The sequence below is a fragment of the Falco rusticolus genome, chromosome 4, assembly GCF_015220075.1.
Source record: "Falco rusticolus isolate bFalRus1 chromosome 4, bFalRus1.pri, whole genome shotgun sequence".
Taxonomy (NCBI): domain Eukaryota; kingdom Metazoa; phylum Chordata; class Aves; order Falconiformes; family Falconidae; genus Falco; species Falco rusticolus.
The window spans coordinates 26,568,852-26,593,758 of record NC_051190.1 but is presented as its reverse complement, the minus strand read 5'-3'; the positions used below and the strand labels follow the sequence as shown (position 1 = coordinate 26,593,758).

Below are 24,907 nucleotides of genomic sequence, written 5' to 3'. Positions count from 1 at the left end.
ATACCTGCAGACATGAACGCGCAGGCAGTCCGAATGAAGAGAGGACAACAGCAACTCATCCATTTGCTTCAGCCATTTTTTACTTAATTCCACTATTTATTTACAATCAGCCAGAAAACTTCACTCCCAATTCAGTGGTCTTGGCAGCATCAAGAGATCTGGGTCTTTGAGAAATGTAATTGTTAACATGCAAAAAAGCCAAGTAGCTCACCCTTAAACCCACCAGGGTTGTACAGTAAAATATTGGTATCGTTTGTGTTGCAGTAATATGGCTGGTGCTTACCTAGGCTTGGTCTGTACAAAAGGCAAAGATCCTGCTCTGAAGAGTCTGAGATTCCCCCCCCTCCCTGCCCCCCGTGTGATTTGAAACAAAAATGTACCTAAAAGTGAACCTTGGGCTGCATAATACCCCCTCACCCACCAGCATGGCTGTCCCCAACAGGCCTCACAACAGGTCACAGGCTGCTCCCCTTCATCTTATTTCTCTTGAGGGAAGATATTCAAGACAAGACTAACATCATCAGGGAACTGATCAGCAGAGTAGGCAGGAGGTGGAACGTCACAGCCACAGTACCCAGAGAGGCTGAGGGTGGTGCTAGAGGAAAAAGAGGGGGCATTAGTGCAAAGAAATCAACAATTGAACTGTTCCCCCATGGGGGAGAACATCTCTTTATGCCACATCCAGGGAAGATCTTTGGCTATCTATTTCTAACTTCCACCCCTAACAGCACCACCAAGTCACAGCCCAAATCCAACACACCGCAGAGGAGGAAGCTCTGGAAGTGCTCACTCAGTTGAGATGTTCAGCCACCGAGGATGGTCTCAGTGAGATTACAGGATTGCTTCTCATATTGGACCCAGAACTTGCTCTGCAAGGCTTAAGGCTCCCCAGCAGGACTGAACTTACTGTCCCTTGACGCTGGGAGGTGACGGGAGGAGGTGAGCACTCCCCAGTGCGCTTTAATGGGGCTGCGTGGATGGGTAGTGACAAGTGCCTCTGGAACGGGACCTCAGCAGCCCAGATCAACAGGCCCTGCTCTCTCAGCACAGGAGCAGCCAAGGAGGACTTGCCAGGGCCTTGGCCCAAGGGCTGCTGAAAGCAGGACTAGAGCTGTCTGGCAGCACTGCCCGAGGCTCAAATGCTTGAGCTTGGTGCACTCACTTCTCTTTTGCAGGCAACTGAAAGCACTTTGCTCCCATATGCAGTTTTTCTCCTTGCTGTAACCCAAAAATATTTAAAGCACAACAATCATAAGTCCTAACATAATACGTACTCTGAAATCTGGGCGTGACGATGTTGATGTAGCCTTCTTGTGTTCCCCCAGTGAGCCCAACATGCAGTTTATCCAGTTCTGATTGCTTCTGTGTTCGGACCCACTCCCGGATGGGAGACTTGTTCTGCCATTTCACCAGATCACCAAGATTCATCCCCAGCAAGCCCTGAACCTCAGAAGGTGTCAGGCTCTAGGAGAAATCAAAGAATTACAGATGTAAATGCAGGAATGAAAATAATACCTCTGACCAAAGAACTGATAGAAAAAGGTTTCTATTAGCAGAAGTGTGAAGATTAAGGAAGACAAATTTCTGGTGAGTGGTTTCAATTGGAACAATCTTCTCTTAGGTTATGGGAATGAACACGATGGTTCCCCAAAGACTATTTCCGTTTCCTCTGACGACAAGTCTCCTACACTCAAGTGGAGGCCCCAGTGCCTGCCCAAATCACTGGGCTTTCTTCCAGAGTTGAGGATATTACTGCGAACACACCTGTTAGAAGATCTGTCACATAGCTGTGAACTGTAGTCTACTGCACGTCTGTCCCCTGCTTCTGCCACTAGTGCTTATGGGAGCCTGCTCTAAAGAAATTCCTCAGTAAGACTGGCTTAGCACCCATGTATGACCCCAAATTGCACATTTAAAAAGGTTTCAGGCCAGTTCTTCACTTTCTATTGGTCTCGCATCATTCTGAATTTGATGGAGTGACTCCTGATTTACACCAATGGACAATGCGACCAAACCAGCCACTTACTGTAACACAAATGCAAGGAGTGAAACAATTTCAAGATTCAGCTCACCATCACAGAGTCTTTTCTTAAATTCATGAAAGTACTAATGTCCATGTTCACATTGTCCTTGCTTAGAGCTTTGAGATCCACACCAGGAGCACCCCCTGGGACCAAAAAGAGAAAGTATATCAAAGCATGGAAAAGGACAGCCAGCCCTCAAATGAATCGTGTCATGTATCTGTATAAGCTACAGCTATAACAGTGTCTCCAAAATTTATTAGGTTGGGGCTGCTAATAGAGTGAGTTCCAACTGCAAAAGATATGGATGCTACTTCATTTTGCTGGAAAGTATTATTGCGTTGGCCATTAAACCAATCTGTGACAATGCCAGATGCTAGACAGAGGTGGAAGAAGAGTTTGCTTAGGCTGTGAACAAATTCCTGGCTTAACAGGGGGGAAAAATAATCATCTATGTTTTATGACTTGGAGAAGGGCTGTGAGATATGGCTTAAGCATTAGCAGCTTGATTTCTCATGGATCTCGCAGATCTTATCCATCCCAAAAGTTATGAATCGTTTTCCCTGTGATAGTCTGACAATTGATTTGGGCAACTTCAAGTCAGGTACAGAATATCTAATGCCATCTACAAGTTGGAAAAGACTGAAACTTCTAACAACTTTGCTTTGAAAATTCCCAAACCTTAGATGGTATTTGATACCTATTCACCACCTCCTGGCTAAGACTCTCTCTTTCCCCATAACATGCTGTTGTTTTACATACCTAGATATGGTTTAATCAGCTGATAGTAAGCAGGGAAATAGTGCTTGTCTGAGAAAGCATGTTTTGCTTTAGCATATAAGATGTCTTTCGTAAACTGTGAACAGGCTGAAGTATTCAGAGATGCCAGTCTGCAGAAAAATGAAGATTTAAGGAGAGAAAAGGTTTTATTATCTTCAACCTGTATAAATTTTGAACAATTCTGAGTATCTCTCTGGGATTCTCTACAAAGGACAGGTGACCCCCTCTTCCCAGTAGATACAAGAGCTGTGGAGAGAAACTAAGAGGAAAAAATATAATGGCTCAGTCTCCTGCTCAAAATGATATGTCTTCTAGGTTATGATGGCTCTGATGGTGCATTGTAAGTTTATGTGTTTGCAAAGATGTAGTTAATTTCATTTAACAGTCTTTCAAAGGAATTTGAATAAAATTTAATTAATTCTCATTTGCCTCTAGATAAAAGCATGCATGCAGACCATATCTGTTGTCAGATGAGCTGCAATAAAGAGAATTTGACTGCAAATCTGAGCCCTTCCCTGGCAGGCTTTTAAAGCTGTACACAGGTTTTTAAAGAGCAAGTACTCTTTTTTTAATTTAAAGAGCAGGTACCACGTTGCTTCCTAGATTTCCTCTCACTAAGTGGACAGAAAAGGAAAATGCACTTGCTGATGGGAAAATGTTTTTGCGAGAAGCCAGGAGCATCACGATATTTGACTCACTTCAAGCTGTTGGAGTCTATCATATTCAGCTGGGTTGCATTTAGAAGGCACACATATTTTGTACCGATTGCGTTCAGTGCAGTAGTGTCCAAGGCATTTCCCAAGTCAACATACCGTTTAATCATTGCAGAAGCCTAGAAACATTTGATTTTTTCAAAAGTAAACTTGAATTAGAATTTACGTTTTCATCCTCAAAAAACCCCGAAATGAATAATTACAAAAATAAAACAGAATAATTTCCAATCTGTTTGTTTGGACCTCAGTGACAGGCCAATCATCTTTGAATCCACTAAGCTAGTCCTAAACCAGCAACTCCCAAACCAGGAAGCAAATACAGGCAGGAAAGCAAACCCAAATCCCTACCTGATAATCAGCGGGCTGACTTTTCAGCAAGGTAGCCAGCGAGGCAGATGAAGTTATCTTCAGTTTGGAAACATCCTCAGGGGTGATGAAAGCAATGAGGGAGCCCAGTTTAGGGAACAGACTTGCAGGATACCCATCAGGATATGTCTGTGGAAAGAACGTTGTTACTGCTTATATGAACAATCATTATCACAAGCCTGTGCTTATGGATTTATGCTCTTTGCAAAATTGATGTGGAAAACCCCCAAAGGTCTGCAAGGAATAAGAAACCAAAACCAGTGAGATCGCAGAGCACATCTGTCCATTTTACGCTTGATAGCTCAGGCAAGCAGACCCCGGGGACAGGAACAAAACCTGAAGCCCTGTGAAGTGCCTTACCGCAGCCCTGAGTGGGCAGCACACCTTGCAGTGATGAAGGCTAATCAAATGCTGGGCTTCCCTAGCAGCAGCACAGCCAGCCGGCCAAGGGAAAGGATTCTTCCCCTCCATTTGATGGCACTTGCAAGACCCAGTCTGGATACTACATCCAGTTTTGAGCTCCCTGGTACAAGAAAGACCAGCAAGTCCAGCAGAGCACCATGCCGGGCAATGGGGCAGAAGCACACAACATACAAAGTGGGGCAAGAGGACTGAGGGAGCTGTATTTTTAGTCTGAAGAGAAGACTAGGCTATATTTTTATTACTGCCTTCAACTACCTAATGGGAGATTATAAGGAGGATGGAGTCACGCTCTTCTCAGAGGTGCACGTTGAAAGGATAAAGGTCAAAAGACAAGGAAAATTCTGAATAGATATGAAGAAATATGTATTTTCACAGTAATGGCGGTCAAACATTGGAAGAGGAGCCCAGAGAGATGGTGGAGTCTCAGTCCATGGAGATACTTAAACTCAACTGGACAAGCCCCTGAGCAATCTCACCAGCAGACAATTTGACATTCTCCAGCCTGGCATTACCTCATCCAGCCGCCTCTTCATCATAGCTAATTGCTCAACAGTGAAGGGATAGGTCAGTATCTGAGGGAGGTAATTCTCCAGAGAGACATTCTTCAGGCAAGTATGTAACTCCTCAGGTGTGTAGTACACAGGCATCAAGTCATCATTAAGAACTGTCTCTGTTATCTGCTTGCCAGGTGGGCAACCTGTTGAAGCAATTATCAAATGTGTTCAGTGTTAAATCCTTCTGCTTCTGGCTTTGAATGCTCCCGTGCTGGAGACAGACAGGTATGCAATCATGGTACCCCCCTCCGCCTCAGTGACTCGCCACCAAGCGTTTCACAGTTCAGCTCAGACACATTTAGGGAGACCCACAAGCTCTAGGGTCAACCCTGATACCAGGGGGTGTTGCCATCAAGGGTAAGAGAAAGCTCCCATACCATCAGCACGCTTATGCCTAGTAGGCAGGAGTTCTTCAACAATGGGGACCAGCTGTTCCCTTGACAGAGGTGAATCGTGTGCAAAGATTTTCAGCCAAAGAGTTAAAACATTCTGCAAGGAAAATGTTTCATCAGGGAGATATTGCAATCCTGGGTGTACCACTAGCATAACAAATTGCTACTCACACAGACAAGAATCTTCATTGTTAAAGTACTATGGGCAGTAGACCTGCTGCTATAAGCCTTTCCTTGGTGAGACGATGGAAAAATTCTAAATGCTTAAACTCTATTATATTCCATGCCCCAGAAATTATTTTGCCTCCTCACAAAGCATTATATAGAGTTACTACTGCTTTCCACCTCTGGTACTCTTCTGACAGTTCCAGGAAGGGGATGACAGTGATCTAGATTTGCAGTTCCAGACTGTCAGCTTGATCAGCCCTCACTCCTCATAGACCATCCATGCCCTTTGGCACCACACTTTTAAATGAAGACACTACTGAAAACACACTGGCTGAACAACCCCCATCATATTTCTTCCATACTGCCAGACCTAGGAGTGCTCCCCAAACGCCTCACACCTCTACGAACAACCCACCTTAGGGATTTTCTGCAAGATGCTGTGATCAAATACAGGAATCAATCCACTGAGCTCATTCAAGGTAGAAGTTGACCACACTACAGGAGGTCTGTATACAAAAATTTGCAAGGATCAGCTTTCAAGGAAGAACAACAGAAAAAAACCCCACAACTCCCTCTATGTTAAAAGCTGCCAGAATTATGTCCTTGTAACATTCGAAGTTAAGAAAATACAAGATTTAAATCCTAAAACTTCCTGTTACACAAAACTTCATTCCACCAGAGCAGGAACAATTGCTAGTAACATGAATAAGGGCAGCTGGATGGGAAAATGGCATTTAACACACACATTATTTTCTTTAGCACAAAATCCAAAGAATATCTATTGCCTACTACTGCCCTACTCAGTGCCAGGATCTCAGGGCATTTGACACAGAAAGGGGAAGTATTTTGCCTCCCTGGACGATGTTTCTATTAGACACAGCCAGGGATTTATCAAGCATCTGTCAGTCTGACAGGCAGAAACAGAACGTTTTCTGAATGTCAGTGGCTGACAAACAGCTGGAGCCCACCTGTGTTCATCAGGACAGTCTCAGAGAAGTTTACTTAATGAAAAATTGACAAGAGGAAAGGCTTTTATAACTAGAGCAGGTGAGATATAGAAGCAACAATGTATTTTTTGGTGGGATTCCAGCCAAACCTTTCAGCTGAAAGTAGTTCAAATAGAACAATTTAAAAGGCCCAATGTAAAATCCAAAAGCAATCAGTTATTCACGTTTTTGATCAATCTGGTTGGCTGGAGTTCACTCAGGTTTTAATAGAACAATGGTTTTGTTTAAGGGAACTGTTTTGCTGATGTCAAGAAAAATTCTTACCCAAATGTAGTGTTACCACTACTGATGACATTCCTAATAGCCTCTTCTTGATCAGGCAGGAAAGATTCACACTGGCTTAACAGCTTCAGCAAATTCCCACCAGAATTTCTAATGTATTCTCCACCCAGGTCACAGACCAGTTGTCCCAGAATCTCTGCACTTTCCTCATTCACTTGTGTGCCAGGAATTTTCTGAAATAATAACAGACAGAAGTATTTAATAGAACTGGATGCCACCACAGAAGAGCATTCTTGAACACCAAGTTCTCCCCAGCACCATGCAGTCCCCTCGCCACGTACCAAACATGCTAAAGCCTCCAAGAGCAGCTGTTTCCGATGAGACGATTCTCTTTGCAGAATATCAAGATTTGCTTTCCCAATATTAGCAAAATACTGCCTACAGCTTCCTGTCACTGCATAGTCTGAAGGACTAGAAAGACAAATAATCCATGAATTCTAGTGCATTATATCAAACAGTTGGTCAGGTTCAAGGCTGTCCAACATATAAAGTGTACAGTGCAGTATCTTCCACATCCACAGATTAAACTCTTTGCAGCTGTGGTTCTCAAAGACCCTAGTCCATATTTTTTAAAAATTAATTTTCACCTTAAGGAATCTATTGTGAGACTCAGTTTTAAATTGTTCAAGATTTCAATACAGAACCACAGTGGGTTAGCTACTGGAACAAAGAAATCCACCCTACTGTCGGTATGATGTTGTAAGGGAAGAGCATGTTCACAGAGGCCAGAAAGTACTAAAACTGCATACTGGTTTCAGCTCCAACCAGGCACAATTAGAAAGGGCTTCATAGTGTTTATATTAATACGATGCACAGTTGAATCTGAAAGGACCTTAAAACCCTTTTGAAAGCTTTCTGCAATCTGATTTTTTTTTTTTGTCTCCCATAAGGAGGCCTGAACAAGTTCAAAATATACATCAAACATGAAACAGTCATTGCCTGCTAGGTTATAAAGTAATACCTCTTTTTCCCACTAAGGCAACAACATGAAAACCATAGCACGGTTACCTTAAAAACAGCAACAGGTCTTTAGGATAGCTATCTAAATCCTTGGGAGTCCCATGCAACGTCACCATCTTCACTAAGCAGCTCAGCTGAAAGGACACCACAGTTTACATGAAAGAAAGAAACCAGCATGGAGACATAAGAAAAAAATGAAACAAATATAAAGATTTTACTCTGCTCCAAAGAAAGAAGGAAAAAAAAAAAAAAAAAAAAAAAGAGACAGAAATCAGAAGGTTTGGTTCCTGAGAAACCTAGCCAACTGGGGTTTGACTTCTCTCTTTGGGGAAATTCTGAACTGTGGGACGGAGACCCAGGACCAGTTACATTTGTTCTAGTCCCTTAAGCTGAAAGTGGTTTTGCTCTTGCTGAACAGACCTCATTCCTACCTCCATGACACCATCAGACATGGCATTTTGAAATACAGAAACCGACCTGGTCTTCTCCTAGCTTGACATTCTGCTTCTTCATGACTCTGGCCAGCTCCTGAAATCTTCCTGCTTCTACCGCACTGGCATCTGCGCATGTGAAGCCTTGGAGGACTGACTGGGAAAGCCTGAACATTTACAGAACACAAATCAGTCAGGCAAGGACTTCAGGAGAAAATTCAATGCTGCTCTCTGACATATATAATGACAAATATAGCAAGAATAAACCTCCCCCGTTCTCGAAGCTTAGTGCTCTCCAATCTCCATCCCCTCAAAACTGCTAGTCTTGACCTCCGTGGGAGACCACTGGCCAAACAAACAATCTAGAGACTCGTAGCGGAAGCAGAAATGCAGGGAAAAATTCTCTACCCCAAGTAGTATTGCTGTATCCTGAATTACAAGATCAGTCTCCTCCCTGTGTTTTCAGTAGATGCCACACATTGCAAGTGGAGTTGTGCAGATCCTCCTCACTGAACATAGTTTGTACAGTCTGGGAGAGCTCAGGGAGAAGGCCTTAAAACTTCAATACAGAAAAACTTGTACTGTGAAATCAGCAGGACACTGATGTTGCCTCTATTGTTTTTCCAGATATATAACATGAGTTTCATAATTTTTCATCTCAAATATGAGAGCTGACAAAAGGTATATATCAACCCCACTAAATTTAATACCTGGAACAGCAGGAAGACTGACATATTCTCTGATTAGAAATGCCTTTCCCAGAAGCAGGCAGAAGCTAGGTTCCAGGTGCAATCTGAGCCAGCAGCAGCATTTTAGGAAGCAAACATGGCTTATGGGTATATTTTGCAGCTGACACCCTGGTAAATGCCTGTGTTTGGGTTTGCATGGTATTTCCCATCTGTTGCTAGGGATTGAATGTGGTGGGTCTGCCATACATACCAAAGGAAACATGGAAATTGCAATCAAAGCAAACACAAACATGGAAAATGGAAGAAGAAAAACACTACCTGCTGAAGTCAGGCTCTGCCTTTATCACATCACTGAAAAACATGGCAGCCTGGGAAGCAAAGCCAGAGTGTCAGAGGTTTACCACACTCTTCTGCAACATTAACCTGTACTTTCAGACAGATTTGCAGAGCAGACTCATAGCTCTGTAGAGGCCAGGGCTGACACTGAGGGGTAAGAAGGACACAAGCTGCTAGCACGTTACCTGTTCTCGGGTCCACATTTTACTGTTCAGGTCCTGAATATTGGGCTTCTCTTCCCCAAAAACAAGCAATGATTTTGGAACATAACTGGCCAGAGCATCCGGGATATGTTTAACCAGGTCAGCGGGGTGGTCTACACTGGAGGAAATCTTTTAAAAAGCAATAACAAATCATTCAAACAGTGTGGTTAAAATAAACAATTGCTGGAGAAGAAATTATGAACTGGAAAGAAGCCAGGCAAATTCCCCTGCTGCATCTGGGCATTTCTCAGAGCCCTAACACTATGAAATAATTCCTGTTTGACATATTCATCATACTGGGAATGCTGCTTGGAGCTAATACCTGGGGTCCTGATGAATGGGAACGATTCTGTCTCTTATCAGTTTCCCACCTCCTGGCTTTACGCCCTAAAAATGTTTAAGAGGCCAGAAAGGAGGGACATGTCCTTTCTCCCTGCCAACACAATGTCTCAAATTGCCAAAGGCATACCACAGAACAATCCTGAGGTGAATGAAACCTTATTCCCCTGGCTGCTCCATTGCCCCAGGGCATGCTACAGCCAGGGCCTCTGGTGTCAAACACAGTTCAGAGTCTTTCCTACCAGAAAGAGGATGAATAACCACAAACTTGAAAGCTACACATGCAACTTGAAGGCTAAAGTAATGCCGATAAAAAAGGCAAAGAGGTGTCCAAATTCTACACAATCACACGAGGGAATGAAATAGTGCGCTGATGAAGGATCAAGTCTACCCTAAACAGGACTTTCTAAGCCACTTATCACACGTTCCTACTCCAAACTGATACCAAATGATTAATAACATTGAATGTATTATTAGCAGTATGACTTTAAGACAATTAGAGCAAATGCGTTGTTAAGGGTTAATTCGGGTCACAAGCACTTTGCGTTAAGGGTTAATTTGAGTTACAAGCACTTTGTGTGTCCTCCAAAGCACTTCCTTAAGCATTGGCAAATCATTTTGTTAGAAAAGGAACTTCACAAAGGAAGCACCTCCACAAGATAGATGAGCTGACAGGAAGCTCACCACAAGCAATTTGCTCAGCAAAACTAGGGAAAAGGTCATTCTGGCAGGGGGAGATCACAACCACCAACTCAAGAAACCCACCAACTGAAAAAGACGTGGAGATCGAGCATGCAGACTAACGAGCATAGGAAACAAGAGAATTGCTTAATAGGAAACTGAGTACTAAGCAATGCAAGAGTTGTGTAACTTGTAACCAGAAGGCTGATGTCTTTGTTTGTTGAAATGTATAGAAATGTATAAATAGTGTAAAGTTTTGACAATCAAGGAGCTAGGCATTTGTGGGTTACCACCTAGCTCCCTACTTTGTGCATGAGAATAAATAAATAAGGAATACCTCAACTTGGTGTGTGAACTGGTGCTGTGCACCCGGTAACAAACCTGCTTATGGTGATGGACAACAAAACCATGACAATATTCTTTCTCTGAGAGCATCTTTTCAAGTCACTGGGGAGTACTTTCTGGGACCACCCCGCAAAACAACTGGCTCTTCTGCCTTTGTCCGCAAAAGGCTCAGCAGGTCGCTGGCTGGCAGCCAAGTACATCTACACAGACACAGTCATATGGACTTGAGATGCTTGTCCAGCTGCACACTCAGTTTAGCAATGACAAACACCCCCAAGGGAATGCTGTCTGGGTGTGCAGGTGTGTGTCAATGCCTGGCCCCAGGTAACCAGTGTTCTTAGCTGTGAGTCACTGGAGCTTTGCTAATTTGTGATGCCTGAAGAAAAAACAACTTCACCTTTTCCACGAATGTCATTCTCAGAGCAGACGGCAGGGTCACCAATTGCTGAACAAACTCAGGCAACTTAATGGCTTCCAAGATCACTTCTGGAGGCAGACTTTGAAGTGTGCTGCTGTTGAGGCCAGCCACCAAGCTCCCTAGCTTTGCCAGGCTCTCTCCATCCAGGATCTGAAAGGTAATGCACACAGGCATGAGTACACGAAGGGCCAAACATCATTTTCTGGCAGCTACCTATACCAAGTGTGAGGTGCATTTGTAGACCTTATTCTTTGTACCTGATAGCCAGAGCTGAGCAGTTTGTTGATAATAGTGCTGGACTGTTCAGCGGTCCAGCCACGAACTTCACCCAGGACAGGAATAGATGCTTCAAGGTCTTTATCACTGATGCTGTTTTCAATGCTGGACACAGACAGCCCAACTGCAGCCTGGCCCAATGCATGCAGGACTGCAGGAGGGAAACGCTCAAACTTGCTCACTAAAGAGGATGCAACCTGAAAAAGTCCCATGCAGACAAAAACGAAAGTCAGATAAGCAATGAGGTGAGCCTACTAGATCCTACAGCCTTTGGACATCTTAGATCACCGGACTTCTGCCTCGAACTTAATGTGATGAAGTCTATGGACGGACTGCCTCCACCCACTGAGATTTTTCAGATTTTGAAAAACCAGCCAGGCGCCACAATAAAAAAAGCAAGATGACTTACAGGACTGTACACAAGAGGAGGCATGACAGTTGAATCCTCAACTCTCATAAATTTTGTCAAGGTGAATGAAGAACTGATTCATGGGGCTGGGCAGGAAATTACCTGCAGTTCCTCTGCTGTCAAGGTGGAGGGAGCATTCTCTCTAGTTATTCCTCTGCGTGTCAGGTTCAATGGGCAGTTCTTACTGATCCTCTGGGCCAAGCTCAAAGCATCATCTCTGCTCAGGTTGCTCACTGCCGAGGGGCTCAGGTAGCAAACAAATCTGTCTGGGAGACTGCAGGTGGGAGACAAGGAGGAGAGGTTGCCAGTATGACAGACAGTGGCTCTGTCACATCTTTCTTCTTCTTCAAAAGGATGCTCTTTTCTAGTGCATGTTTTCCCCAATTTATTTTAGCTCTGATAATGCAGATGCTCCTGTCTACAGAGAGCACTGCTGTGTCATGCAAAACTGTAAAAACATGCAAGATGCACTGTTGGTCAGTAGCTGGTCTGCATGGCAGTCAGTTCCCAAGATTTGAAACCTGTGGTCTGGCCCTCCCCAAAATCAAGTGCAATGCAATTATTTGAAGAACAGAAAAACGTTTTAAACGTTTTGTGGAAGCATCAAACTTTTGCTAAGTCATGGTACCATGCTAAACCATAAGTCAGGTCAGGTCCTGTACCTTGATAAGGGAAAACCAGGTCCAGAGGTCAGTAGTGAGGTATAGTACACAGCTGTCTCCCGGAGCAAGGTGAGGTTGCTGATCATCTGTATATTGACTGGATCCCGGGCAAATTTTTGAAGCTGAGGGTGTTGACATGGGAAAAAAAAATAAATTTAGATAAATACTTTAATCCCAACAGTCACTTGGGACAGTTTGAACAAACCTCACTTCAAGCACTAAGTTTTTTTTCACCTGGTTTTAAAGTTGTGAGGAAATTTATTTATTGTTTTCAAGTAATACACTGGGACTTTGTTTTATTTATCTTTGCTCTCAGGGGGCATGCAAGCACCTCTATGACTACTGTAAGGCACAGAAGTGGGAGAGCTGCTAAAGGACATGACCCTGCTGCTACAGCACCACTCACACATGCAGGCACGGTACAGTCATTCACTAAACCGGGCTCAGACATCAGTCTAGTCTTGAGAAAAAGTTTGGGTTTGCTCCTCTTACCAACTCAGGTAATTCTGCAGAAGGCAAACTGATGTGAATCCAAGTCCTGTGTAAGTGCCTCTTATCACAATAAATCACGATGGGGGAAAAAACAATAACTGATGTGACTGTTCACCATAAACACACAAGAGAAATGTTCCTGCTAGCAGTAGCTCCCTGAGTTTTGGTCAGGGCAGGAAGATGACCTCTCAGGCACAGAGTATTTTGCACACTACAGGTTCTTCATCACCATGATGAGCCTGCACTTACGGTTAGTTCATCACCAAAAAGCTGCAGGTCTCCAACAGTAGCATGCTCCAAAAAGGATCCAAGATAATTTGCAAACCAGGCAGTGGAATTCAGACCTGGAACAGCTGCACTGTAGCATTTCCGGTTTGATCCTGCAAAACAGGCAGACACCATAAAACAACAGACTTGCACTGTATCAGGAAATCAGTGGAGACTGGAGATTTCTGAATGCGGAAAGGCTGCGGTCTGTCAGAGAACTTGGCCAACAGAGAGCTCCCTAAATGCCTCTGATCACACATTATGCTCAAATCCACATGTTTGTGTGTTCACATTACAAATGCACATGGGACAAGACAGATGCCTCATTCTTTCACAATCCTCCAAATATTTCATCACCAGTCTCTTTCTTCCTCCCTTCAAATCTGCCAAAAATTTTTTGCAGAACATTAGGGTTTTGCATGCAAGCTACTGCCTGGAGGCAGGGGAGTGTCTTACCTGGGTCCCTTTTCTGAGCTAACTTCTGAGCTGAATTCTTAAGCCCTCAGAACGAAATCCTGCACAATTCTTTCACAACAAAAGCAGTAAATGTACAGGATGTAAGTCAGCATAGGACCAACTGCTGATCTATAAAAATCCTGGATTAATAAAGGCTTCAGGCAGGAAAATTATTCCCGATACCACTTATCACTGTCATGTTCCCAGCCTATTTCCATTGAAAAGGCTATAAATTCACAAAAAAAAAAAAATCTGTGAAGCCTCAGCCCTGTAACAGATCACAGCTAATGTTGTAGCATACATCAGTGGCTTAAAGTATTCTGCTGTTTCTTAAAGAAAACCAAGTCATTTACCATTCTGGGTGAGATAGTATTTGATCCCAGCGTAAAGATTCCTCTGTTCTTCCACTGGAAGGTCAGAGTATATGCCATTCAGAGCAGCGACTCTAAAGATGGATAAGGCAGACATGTCAGACACAGATGAAGTCAAACCTGGCAGGGTTGGATTCTCACAGAAATGGCTGTTACCTGAAAACTGGTCTTATCAATCACAATTTTCCAAATCTACCAATTGGCTTCCCTTCACAACAGCTCCTGCGATCACCTGGGGGCTGCACTGCCAATCCTGCGATAGTGCTTTGTAAACGCAGTGCTATCAAGGTCATTGCACACGGATTGACCGATGCAGAGGTCTCCTTAACAGGGTCAGGAGGTGTGTTACAAAGCCCTGTTGAGAGCTTCTCAGAAACCCTGCCTGGGCCTCCATCAGCTCGCAGTGCTTACAGGGTTTAGCCACTTGTTTTGGGAGGCTGGAGTAAGGGCCCCTTTCCTGCCCCAGCGATATGGGACTGAAACAACATTTGTGTTCAGTACTTACATCATCTGAAATGTGTCACACAACACATTTTTGGTGTGGAGGCAAGCAAAGACCTTGGGCTCAACCAGGAATGGCTGAAGCCCCCCATGGACCCATTGAGACAAAACAGGCAGGCTCTCAATGTCAGGTACTTGCAACATCTTCTCCCACAGGCCATTAATGAAGATCATGTTCCACTCGAGAGAGAGGGGCACACGAGAAAACTGAAGGCAAGGGACGAGAAGAAACACATGAATCCAAGTGAATATGGACTTCTAAATGAACATTAACATAAATACATTATGAACAGAATCACCCCTAGCAATATTCTCCCCTCTGGATAGTGACTCTTCCACCATAGTAATATTTATGCAATTCAACTACAGTCAGCCTGTAACGCACATTGGAACCCCAGGTCTGTGTTGCCACTGCAAGTAGCAACAGCTAACCTATGTGAACTCATGGTTGTTATTTCTGTCTTCCCAGCTATTTTTAACAGCACAGAACTCCGCTACATTGGTGGCGATCTGCTGATTGAAACAGTGCCCTTTTGAAAACAAGGTTTTGTCAACATAAAAAATACCATAATGTTAATTAAAGCCTTCCACTGGCATTAATGTTACAGGTGAACAAATAGATGGATATGTGATACCCACCCAGTGGCTGAACATAGTCAGAGCAGTTACAAGCTTCTTGGCATCATATTTGGAAAAGAACAGAATGGAGTATTCTGGATCCATAGCACTGGCAGGTTTAGAGGCAAGGCAAGAATATAAAGATACGAGGAAATCATCCTGAAGGTCCTGGAGCCACGCATTCTGAAAAAGGAAAGGAAAATCCATATAGAGATAATAAAAGGTGTGTCATATTTAGAGATGCTGCAGTATGCAATCACCTTCAGGTCTGCTTCACTAGCTCACCTACACGTGAGCATTCAGCAATGCAAGGTGATAAAATATGTTGACAGAAGAGTCAGAAGAAAGTCCAACTTCCAGTGACTTGAAGCAAGTCTAAACTTATCCAGTCCCTAATGCTGGATCCTTCTGTTACCTAATCTGTGCTCACCCCAAGCTTTAAAGGGGTGGCTTTAAAAATCTTTATTCAAAATAGTTTCCCACCAAAAAAAAAAAAAAAGACCATTTGATCAAAGTGGAAACTTCCATAGGGAACCTTCTCATTGCAGAAACATTTTTCAGTGAAAAAAACCAAACAAGAAACACATCAACAAATATTTGAAGAAATGACAACTTTCTGTTAGAAACATTTATGGGAAAATACAAATCATTGTCAATTCAATTGCCATTACTGGCAGCACAGCAATTTAAGAAATAATGACAAAAGCAGGAAAGGAAGTAAACCTGAAATATTCCAGATGACATTTTCCACACTGCAAACACTTTTTGTTGTGCTTTTACCACTTTTTATTGTTGGTTTACCCTGATGGACCAGGGGCACTTTCATGCAGAGATCTGTTTCAACGCTATGATGCTGGTTTCTAAGAGCCAATTTGTTTTGAAAATCTTTGTCCCGCCTTCTCACTTGAGAGGTTTGGAAAAGACAGCGTCCCCCACTTCCACAGACAGCCCCAGACAGGCCTCCATGGTGGTGCAGCCACTCCTGAGCCACATGACACAGAGCACATGTTGCCTCAGAAGCTGATGTTGCCACAGCTCAGTGCTCTGGATGGTCCCTGTGTGTTTCACCCCATCCCTTCTCTCAGTCTTGTGAGGGAAACCCTGACAAGCTTTGGTCACTCCATTCACAGCTGACGGTGGGACTGCTTTTAAGATAGAAATGGCACTATTGTCAGGAAAAACAAAACACACTAGCTCATGAAAAGAGCAGGACTGCCATTACCTGTGCACAGGCATATTGACCGAACGTGAGGCTGCAGGGGGAGCCTTGGCCACGGGCTATCTTGAGAAGCATCTCCTGGCTGACGCTGGTGGGGATAAAAGCAAAGACATTACCTCCGCACCAGCTGCCCCAGACCTGTGGCAGCTGGGGGTAGAACTGGCTGGGAGCTGGCACTCCAGTCAGCAATACATCTGCAAATGCAGGCAAGGAGCACAACTGCCCGAGCCCAGGCGGCCAGGGAAAGGCATCTGAATGCCCCTGACCACATGCCCTTCTTCACTGAAGTTTTGTTTATCTGCAGCAGGGATGGCTAGTAGCTACTCTGGTGTAAAGGGTCCAGTCCACACATTAAGGAGCAGGAACAATGCCAGGCGGCCATAACAACAAGGTACAACACACATAACAAATACAGAAGAGCAAACAAACAACACAGATGATGAGAATTATTTGCTGGCACCATTTGGGAGCAGGGAGAGGATACTTTTAAATTGTTCAGATTAAGTTCAATGAAGGCTTGAAGCAGACCTGTTTGAGTCTTAGTCCCCCCACCACCAGCCAAGCTAACTTCAGCACCAATGCCAAGGTTCTTGGAGCAGTAAATCCCCTCCACGTCAGGCTGGCTGACACCAGGGACTTGCCCCAAGAAGCCATTCTCCCTTCACTGTTTCAATGAGCGCAACTAGAGCTCTCCCTGCCCACAGGCAACCCCAGGACTGTGTGCGGAGACAGATGCTACACCTGCTTTCAGAGGCTTTCCTCTACTCAAAGCGGCATCCCCAAAAACCAGTATCACTCCCAAGGAAAATGCTGCCAAGACAGTTTGCTGATGGTTCACATACCTTTTCACTGAAGCACACACAGCAGATTCTGATTCCACAAAACAGAGAGAGAGAAAGATAAAGGAAATAAGGCTATGTATACAGAACCATGTCTGAATCTTCCTTATGGAGATTACTTGGTAAAAACTCACCATTGACAGGGGAGCTGGAGCACTGTGCCGGGAGAAAGAGAGAAAAAGAGATGATCTTATCATGCAGTTACAATGGTAGCACAACATTATTTGTGATCATTGCATACGGAGAAGCAAGTTAGCTGCAACCATTTGTACTTGGAACTGGCCTGAACACACCCAAGTGCCCAGATCCAGAGCTCCCATCTTGCCATGCTAGGTAGTTGCCATCTGCAGAACTGCTATCAGTACTGGCTCTGCACTTCAGACAGGTGGAAAGTTCAGGGTTATGTGAGTCCTCCCATCACTCAGGCATGAGGGTCTATGTGACTGTTCCGAGTGTGGCTGATGGGTGCCACCTTCACTGAAATGTCTGCTGATGTGCTTGCACTGAAGCCCTGCAAAGAGCTGGAAAAGCCATCCCCACTCCACTTACTGCTTGGGAGACAGAAATGGGAAGGGCACCTACCACCCAGCTCCATGCTCAGTGCACTGGATCTGGCTTATAGCAACGGATTCCCATCAATGCGCTTCTATCAGGAAGGGGCCCATGCTGACCACCAACCCACACATGATTGCAAGTAAAGACATGGATGACACATCTTAAATACATGAATTTGCCTTACCAGATACGTCCCAGCAGAAGTTGCGGCAGCTACCTGCCAACCTGGAAGACAATGTGCCATGATTTTAGCAGCAAATCCAGGACAAAGCTCGCTCCCACAGTCAAGCCCCCAACTGGCTTAACAGACCCTGAACAATCACTCATCTCACCACATTATTTTATTCCTCATTGTTGACACAGTTATTTCACAGAATTATTTCTGTCAGACCTTTCTACTGTTACCTCTTTGATTTTATGACAGCTGGCTGGGCAAGCAGACACCAAGCACTCTTCTATCCACCCCAGGCCAGTCTGGCAGAGGACAGAAATGCAGTCAGTGTCTTATGATGACGTGAGGGATTGCATGAATCTCTGTCCCCATAGAGGAAAAGGCAGCGAAAGGGGCAGAAACAACACTCTGGGTACAGTCCTCCTCTCCAGGACTTCCCTGCCCAGTATTCCTTGTGCACCATGGCTAGCCCACAGTCAGCGTTCAGCCTGGAAGGCCAGGCTCACCATGCTTATACTTCCATATTGGTTTGAGCTTTGCAGCTTCTACTTGTTTCTTACAGTGTCCCCATCAACATGTCAACTGTAGTCAAGCCTGGGTTGTATTTCATACATTTTTCCTACTAAATCCTCAACTGGAATAAAAATCACCCTGTGCTGCAGAACTGCACAGGACACAAGTAACGCCAGTGTACGACAGCTCTTGCACCAGTCCTGCCCAAGAGCTTGACAGGGATTTACTGAAATAAGTCAAACTGCCACTGCTGGCTCTTGGCAGGTCTGTACAAGCCCTCCACCTGTCTCTTCCTTGTTTCCCAACTTTTACATTGTTCCTGATGGCATCTTACATCTTCCCTGTCAATGCCATGAAGCTGCAAAGGTGGCGAAATGCAAGCTTAGGAAACCAGTAACAACACAGACTCAAATCTCTCTGGCATTAGTATTATTTACTTCAGATTAGGAGCCTGTCAAACTCAGCATCCCGTGCGTACAGAAAAAAGGGAAGATAGAGACTTATCACTAGCTTCTGACAGGACAGAACAAGTGAATGCAACAAACATTACCTGAAATGAGAGGCAGGGAGAGGGAGAAGACAATGGTTAGAGGCTTCTGAGGTTACGCTGGCAGGCTGATTGTCATAATTTGCTAGCACTGAATCACTGCACAGTTGTTTCTGTCAGCGTGTTTCTCTAACAGCGTACTCAGGACTCAGTTGGTCAGCACTGTCACCTTCACCCATCTCCTGGGGCAGCCGTGCCTGGCCTCAGCCCACAGCGAGGCACCAGGGCCTGCAGAGGCATCTGCCACAGCTGCTCCTCACCGCTCTCACCCACCACCGTGCCACACAGCATGCCCAGCCTGCACCATTCTCCTCCCACTCCTTTAGCTACATCCTCTGACCCATCTCAGCATATGGCAGACCACAGCAGGTCCAGAGTACCCCCACTTCTCTGCAGGCCTTGTTCATCTGCTCAAGGAGTAACACAGCACTGAAAGTTTGGCATCTATCTCTCAGCAGGGAGAACACCACCACCATCAGTGACTTTGGAACAGGCACTATAACAGCTGACAGGAGGCCGAAGTGGCTACAGAGATCACCCCCACCCATGTCTCATCTCCCGGACCCATGGACTAGCTAGCCCACAGACGTGTGGCACAGCTCAGGTTCAGCACAATCACTCCATGGCTCTAAAGCATCAGTGACCCCAGTCCTCCAACCCCCTAGGGGAAGCACGGTCAGGACTGGTGTTACCTACAAATATTCAGCCAGAAGTGACTCATAGGGGGAAATGTAGAGAGGCTGAGCCCCAAAACCCAGAAGCAACCTCCTGTGGTTTCTCCACCTCATATGGCTGAGGGACAGGGCTAAGCTGGCCCAGGCCAGTGTCAGTCACACACATGGTGATACTTGGGCACAGAAATTGACAGGATAGGAGACCCTTATCATGGCACTGTGATGGGGATGAGAAGGAGGAAGGCAGTGGCTTTCCTGAGTTTGGATGTGTTCACAAGTCCAATCATCTGCACTAGGAAGGGGATTATAAAATAGCTTGTAGGGATAGATAAGTCTCTAATTAGTATAACAGCTTTTTTGATAGCTGCTACACCTTTCTGATCATTGGATTAATAGAGAACTGTCATTAAGTAACAGGCAAACAAAACATAGGCATAGCTGGGCAAATGCAGTGCTTTCCTCTAGCCCTAACACACATTAACTTTACCCCTAGAGAAAGCCCTGAAAGAGTTACCAAAATCATAACCCAGAATTGAGTGCCAGAGGCCTGCCCAGCCTCAAAGCCATGCTTCCCTGCTTGCAGACAAAGCCTGGCTGTTTCCACCAGCCAAGCCCTTTGGCCCCACTCTTGGAAAGCTCTTTATGTAGATGTTTAACTTCAAGCATGCAAATTGTCCCATTGACTCAAAACAGCAGTGTTCAGAAACACCCACACGGGGAGGAGGAGGAGGAAGGGGAAGGGTGGCTTCTCCCTCTACAAGATCAGAGGGGACCCCAACCTACTATCACAAAACCTCTCACTGTATGACAATAAAACCTTCATCTCACATCATCACAACAAAGGCTTTGGACTCAGCTCGTGTCACGAACCACCTAAGATATGTGCACATCACTCGGGGAGCAATACCCTTCTAAACACTGCTTTCCCTCCCATGCTTGTTAGTGCACAGGCACGCCAGGCTGCAGTGAAGACTTCCGTAATGGAAGAGACAGTGTCTTTCACCTGTCTATGCTGTGCTGTTCACAGTTCAACTACTCTCCACAGTCCCTCCTCCTCCATGAGGGCACTTCTGTGCCACAAGGCTGCTGAGCGCTGCCCAGTCTCCTCACTGTTTCTTTACAGCAAGGCCATTCACACCGATAGGGTGGCACCACTATGCTCAGATCTCCTATCCTTCCCTTTCAGAAACCTGTTCAAGGACTCCAGAAACTTGTGTTTTCTTCTCCCCCCTTTGGTCCATCCCCAAAAGGGCAGTGCATGCAAGCTGTTGGATGCAAATTCTCTACAAGCTTAGAACATTTCTGATATTCTGCCCTTCCTCCATCTCCAGTTATCCAGGCCATTTACAGAAGAAGATGGGTAGATGGATGGGGGCAAGCACGGCCCACAGAAATGGTATGATTTCCAATGGCTGCATGCTGAGCCAGTGGCCAACATGAGAATGCACCACCAAAATCACTGACCTGCCAGACTTAAAAGCAATTGCATGAAGAGCCATTAACTTTTACAAGCAACCTGTGTACTTCTGCTGGACAGAGATGTCCCTCCTTGTACACAGTTAATAGAAAATTAAAAAAAAAATATCACACTTTCATCAGGGCATCCATAATATATTGGTCAGTTTTAAACAGCAACAACTGCTTAATTAAAGAAATAAAGAAAAAAAGTTATCTGTTTAATTGTTTCCCTGCCTTCAGTACTGATAACTAAGCCTACTGCAGAGAAAATGATGGTCCTTTTAAGTAGCTCTTGCCCAGCTGGTGGCTCATTTGCTTGTTTGTAGTGTTACAAGTTCACGTGTTGTCATCAACATCCACTGAAAACATGATCCCAAGTCAGGTAAGGAAGAAAGAATAAAACACTGACACTTTCTGAAAGAAACAAAGATCCTGCTCGGGAATCCCTTACTACCTAAAAAAACCAAAGTAGGGGAATATAGAGGCGATTAGATTCAGCTAAGATTATTTCTTAAGTGCTTTCCCAGAGACACCAGGATACTCCAACAAAGGGCAGTGAGCAGACAGCTCTGCAATGTCAGGAGGAGAAAGAACTCCAATTTTGTCTCTCCACCCTGTTTATTACAAAATCTAATTCATTTTGGTTCACAGATACAATAATAAACAAGCATAACTAAAGGCTGGGATTTAGAGCAACCGCCAAAGTAATGTTCAGTGGTCTTTCAGCACAATTTTCCCTTTTGAGGATTATCTCAGCTACAGTTGCTGGTATGGAAAATCCTCCCAGGACACTCATCACTCTCACAGTAATACTCACCAACAAAAAGGAGGAAGCGCAGTCCTGGGAGTAAAGGCAGCATTTCTGCAAAGGTCTTCAGAGCACCCACACATGCAAGGAATCACCTTATTTCAGCCAAGAAAAATCAAACATGAATAATACTTAATTGCAAAACCAAACTCAGAGTAGGAAAGCTAAAAGGTGACTGTCTCGCAAGCAAACTAACACACACCAACAACCTACACGAAACCTATCTGAAACCAGACCCAAAGCACACAAAAAACTACTGAGGGTCTGCTATGCCTGCAAAAGCACGGAGTTGCATGCAGAGAACTCAGCGTTAGTTAAACTAGATTCACTGCTACCAGCACCCTGAAGTTAGGCTCCCCTCTGGCAGAGGAAGTTAAGAGCTTGCACAACCCACTCGGATGGTTAACCGTGGTGCTTACCTTCAAGCCGCTAGTTGCCAGGCACTTAGTGTGCAAGCTATGATCAGAGAGGGCCACTTTTCACTGAGCAACCCAGGGCGTGTCTCTGGCTTCTCAAAACTGCATCTGAAATTACAGGATGGATTTGGAGCCCTGTGCACACCTGTAAGTTCTTGAGAATACAAGTGTTTAGCAGCACAAATAAATGTGAGTTATTTGTTAATGCTTGTAATTTCTAGGATACAGGAGGAAATGCTGAGCCCAAAGCAAGGCTAGTGCTGGAGTGAGCAGGACAAGAACAGTGCATAGGTGCACTCCCTCCCTGCCTGGCACAGGACACGTTTAATATTTACAGGAGGCAACAAAAATAAAGCTGTGCTCCCAGGACGGAGCTACTCTAGCACCACCTTTCTCCAGTTACTAAAGAAATATCTGTCATCAGGAAATTTTGCTTCAGTGGAGCTTGAAATGTTTGGCCCTTTTCCCGACACTTCTGTTTACCTCAGTCATCTCCGCCTGGGAAATCCCAAAGAGAAATATGTGGCAGCTCCTCTGCTGACCAGCCAGGCCATTTTCGGATCACAGGTATGGCGAACTGGGAACTCTGCTCCAGGCTCAGCGAGGTCAGTCAACTGAAACACAGAGCTCTCCACTTAGGGCAGAGGAATCAGGATAGCCGAAATAAAAAAACCACAGCCCTGCAGCAGGCTAAGGCTAGGACTGATGCAGGCAAATCCCATAGCATGGCCATCTGCCTTATTTCCTTCATGAACCTTTCCTTGCTCACAGGTGCTCAGGGGTGCTCACAGCACACTGGCCTCATGCCAAGGTGCCCAGCATCTGCACACAAGTGCATCAGTATCCACTGTAGCAGCTCGTTAGCACTCACAAGGACCACAGCAATGAGACCACTGAGCAGGAATGTTATTAACCAATGGCTCTAGAACTGTAATGCCAGAGATCCCTGCCTCCCTATCACCAAAAGTGGGCTTTCCCTCCACAAACCTTCATTTATTTCCTTGCTGCGAAGATCCTAAGACATAACTTCATGGGCTTTACAATTCCTGCAGGTTGCTTTATTTTAAAAACTAAACAACATTCTTATTAAAGAGATCACAATTAGTTTTCAGGGGTCTCTATGCAGTAACTGCATGCTGCAGTAGCTGAGTGGGTTTGCCCTGCTCCTTCAGCTGAATCACCCGTGGTGGTGTTCCCCATGATCTCCCCAGCCCTGTGCACATCAGCAGTCAGGGAGATCTCCTGATTTTGACTGAATTTGTCAGCCTGTCAGCACTTCAGCAAGAAAAACTTGGCAAACAATCTGCAAGAATAAAAATGAGACCTGCTGCAGATTCTAACAAGGGATGGATATTAAATTATATTCCACCCATTTCAGCCTTCTTTTCACTGATTCTTGGATCTGAACCCCCAGGTCACTAAGAAATTGCCCCTAGTAATTCTCTCAATTTCCCTGGATGCAGCGGAGTAATTTTGCATCCTCAGGTTTGAAAAATATTTGTTTGGTCACTTTATTGATGCTTTGCAAGACAAGATTTTCCACAAATCAGTTATGCCCCTGGATTAGGCTTGCCCCATCATGCCCACCTCTATCTCATGTGTTTGTGGCAACATGGAGAAAAGCCAGTGTTGACTCACAACATCACCTCTGGCTCTCTCCACACTCCTAGTTTTCTTACCACACTTAACATGTTTATCAGCTATCTTGAAAACAGTGCAACACTGATTCATAAATGCAGTTTGTCTGACTCAGAAGTGCACAGGATGCCCAACATGAAAGTGACTCTCATCAGCACCCATCCTAAGCTACCCAAATCTATATAAATTTGAAATGCATAACTTTGTAAAGAGTCAGATTCACAGGCTCATAGTTCAAAGCAAGAAGCCTCTTCTCCAGGATACCCAAATGAGGTGTCCTTGAGATGGATGGGGACCCTTCCATCATATTTCAAATACCAAAGCTTTCAATGCCTTGTACCTTTTGTAAATTCCACATTGCAAGCAGGCTGTCCATGGCAGAGGGTCTGATAGGTACCTGTTGCTGGGAAGCCCTGGACAGGCTGCTGGACAAACTGTGGGTCCGTGTAGGGGTCAACCAAGAAAGCAACAAAGACCATGTGGCACAGCAGGGCTCTGCCATCTGCAACCTATGGCTCTTCCCCAGGGTGTCGGGAGGTGAAACACAAGAACAGGAGAGATCTGAAAAGCAGAAAAAAACAACACCGAGCCTCAGCCATGGATGAGGAAACCAGGGGAGGCAGCAAGCATAGTGTCAGGATTTCCTGCTTGTGTCAGCCAGGAAGTCACACATAGCCAAGGAGTGTGCAGAGCACCCCTGTTATGGGGAAAGAAACCAGAGTTCACAAAAGCAAGGAGGAACTTTCAACTGTAAATAAACTGATACTTTTCTAAGGTCTGTCCACAAGGTGGCTGAGTAGAAGAATCCAGTACCTTCCATTTGCATTTACCCCATAGCAGCTAAGAGCCATGAGCACACATCCAAGAGTGCTAGGTGTGGTACAAACAAGGTCTTTGAATCAAAGAGC

General features: G+C 44.8%; 1 protein-coding gene across 2 annotated transcripts; it reads right to left on the bottom strand.

Moving 5' to 3' along the window:
* Positions 1 to 58: 58 nt before the first annotated feature.
* On the bottom strand, positions 59 to 24,550 carry MSLN (mesothelin). 2 transcript variants are annotated; one of them, XM_037386089.1, is made up of 31 exons: positions 24,397 to 24,550; positions 22,845 to 22,975; positions 22,365 to 22,469; positions 21,955 to 22,040; positions 17,958 to 17,998; positions 17,353 to 17,374; positions 17,222 to 17,249; positions 16,383 to 16,467; positions 15,182 to 15,343; positions 14,547 to 14,749; positions 14,024 to 14,115; positions 13,197 to 13,327; positions 12,456 to 12,577; positions 11,896 to 12,067; positions 11,366 to 11,581; positions 11,088 to 11,258; positions 9,308 to 9,454; positions 9,105 to 9,154; positions 8,144 to 8,264; positions 7,715 to 7,800; positions 6,988 to 7,117; positions 6,689 to 6,879; positions 5,833 to 5,923; positions 5,235 to 5,346; positions 4,816 to 5,000; positions 3,863 to 4,009; positions 3,500 to 3,633; positions 2,784 to 2,911; positions 2,073 to 2,167; positions 1,275 to 1,464; positions 59 to 595 (listed from the first exon to the last, which is right to left on the bottom strand). In XM_037386089.1, exons 4-31 carry the CDS (start codon positions 21,995 to 21,997, stop codon positions 501 to 503), a joined length of 3,390 nt encoding a protein of 1,129 aa, XP_037241986.1. In that variant the 5' UTR covers positions 21,998 to 22,040; positions 22,365 to 22,469; positions 22,845 to 22,975; positions 24,397 to 24,550; the 3' UTR covers positions 59 to 500. The 2 variants fall into 2 exon arrangements, with proteins under 2 accessions (XP_037241986.1, XP_037241987.1); XM_037386090.1 differs by lacking the exons at positions 22,365 to 22,469; positions 22,845 to 22,975; positions 24,397 to 24,550 and having other exon boundaries at positions 21,955 to 22,321.
* Positions 24,551 to 24,907: the final 357 nt, after the last annotated feature.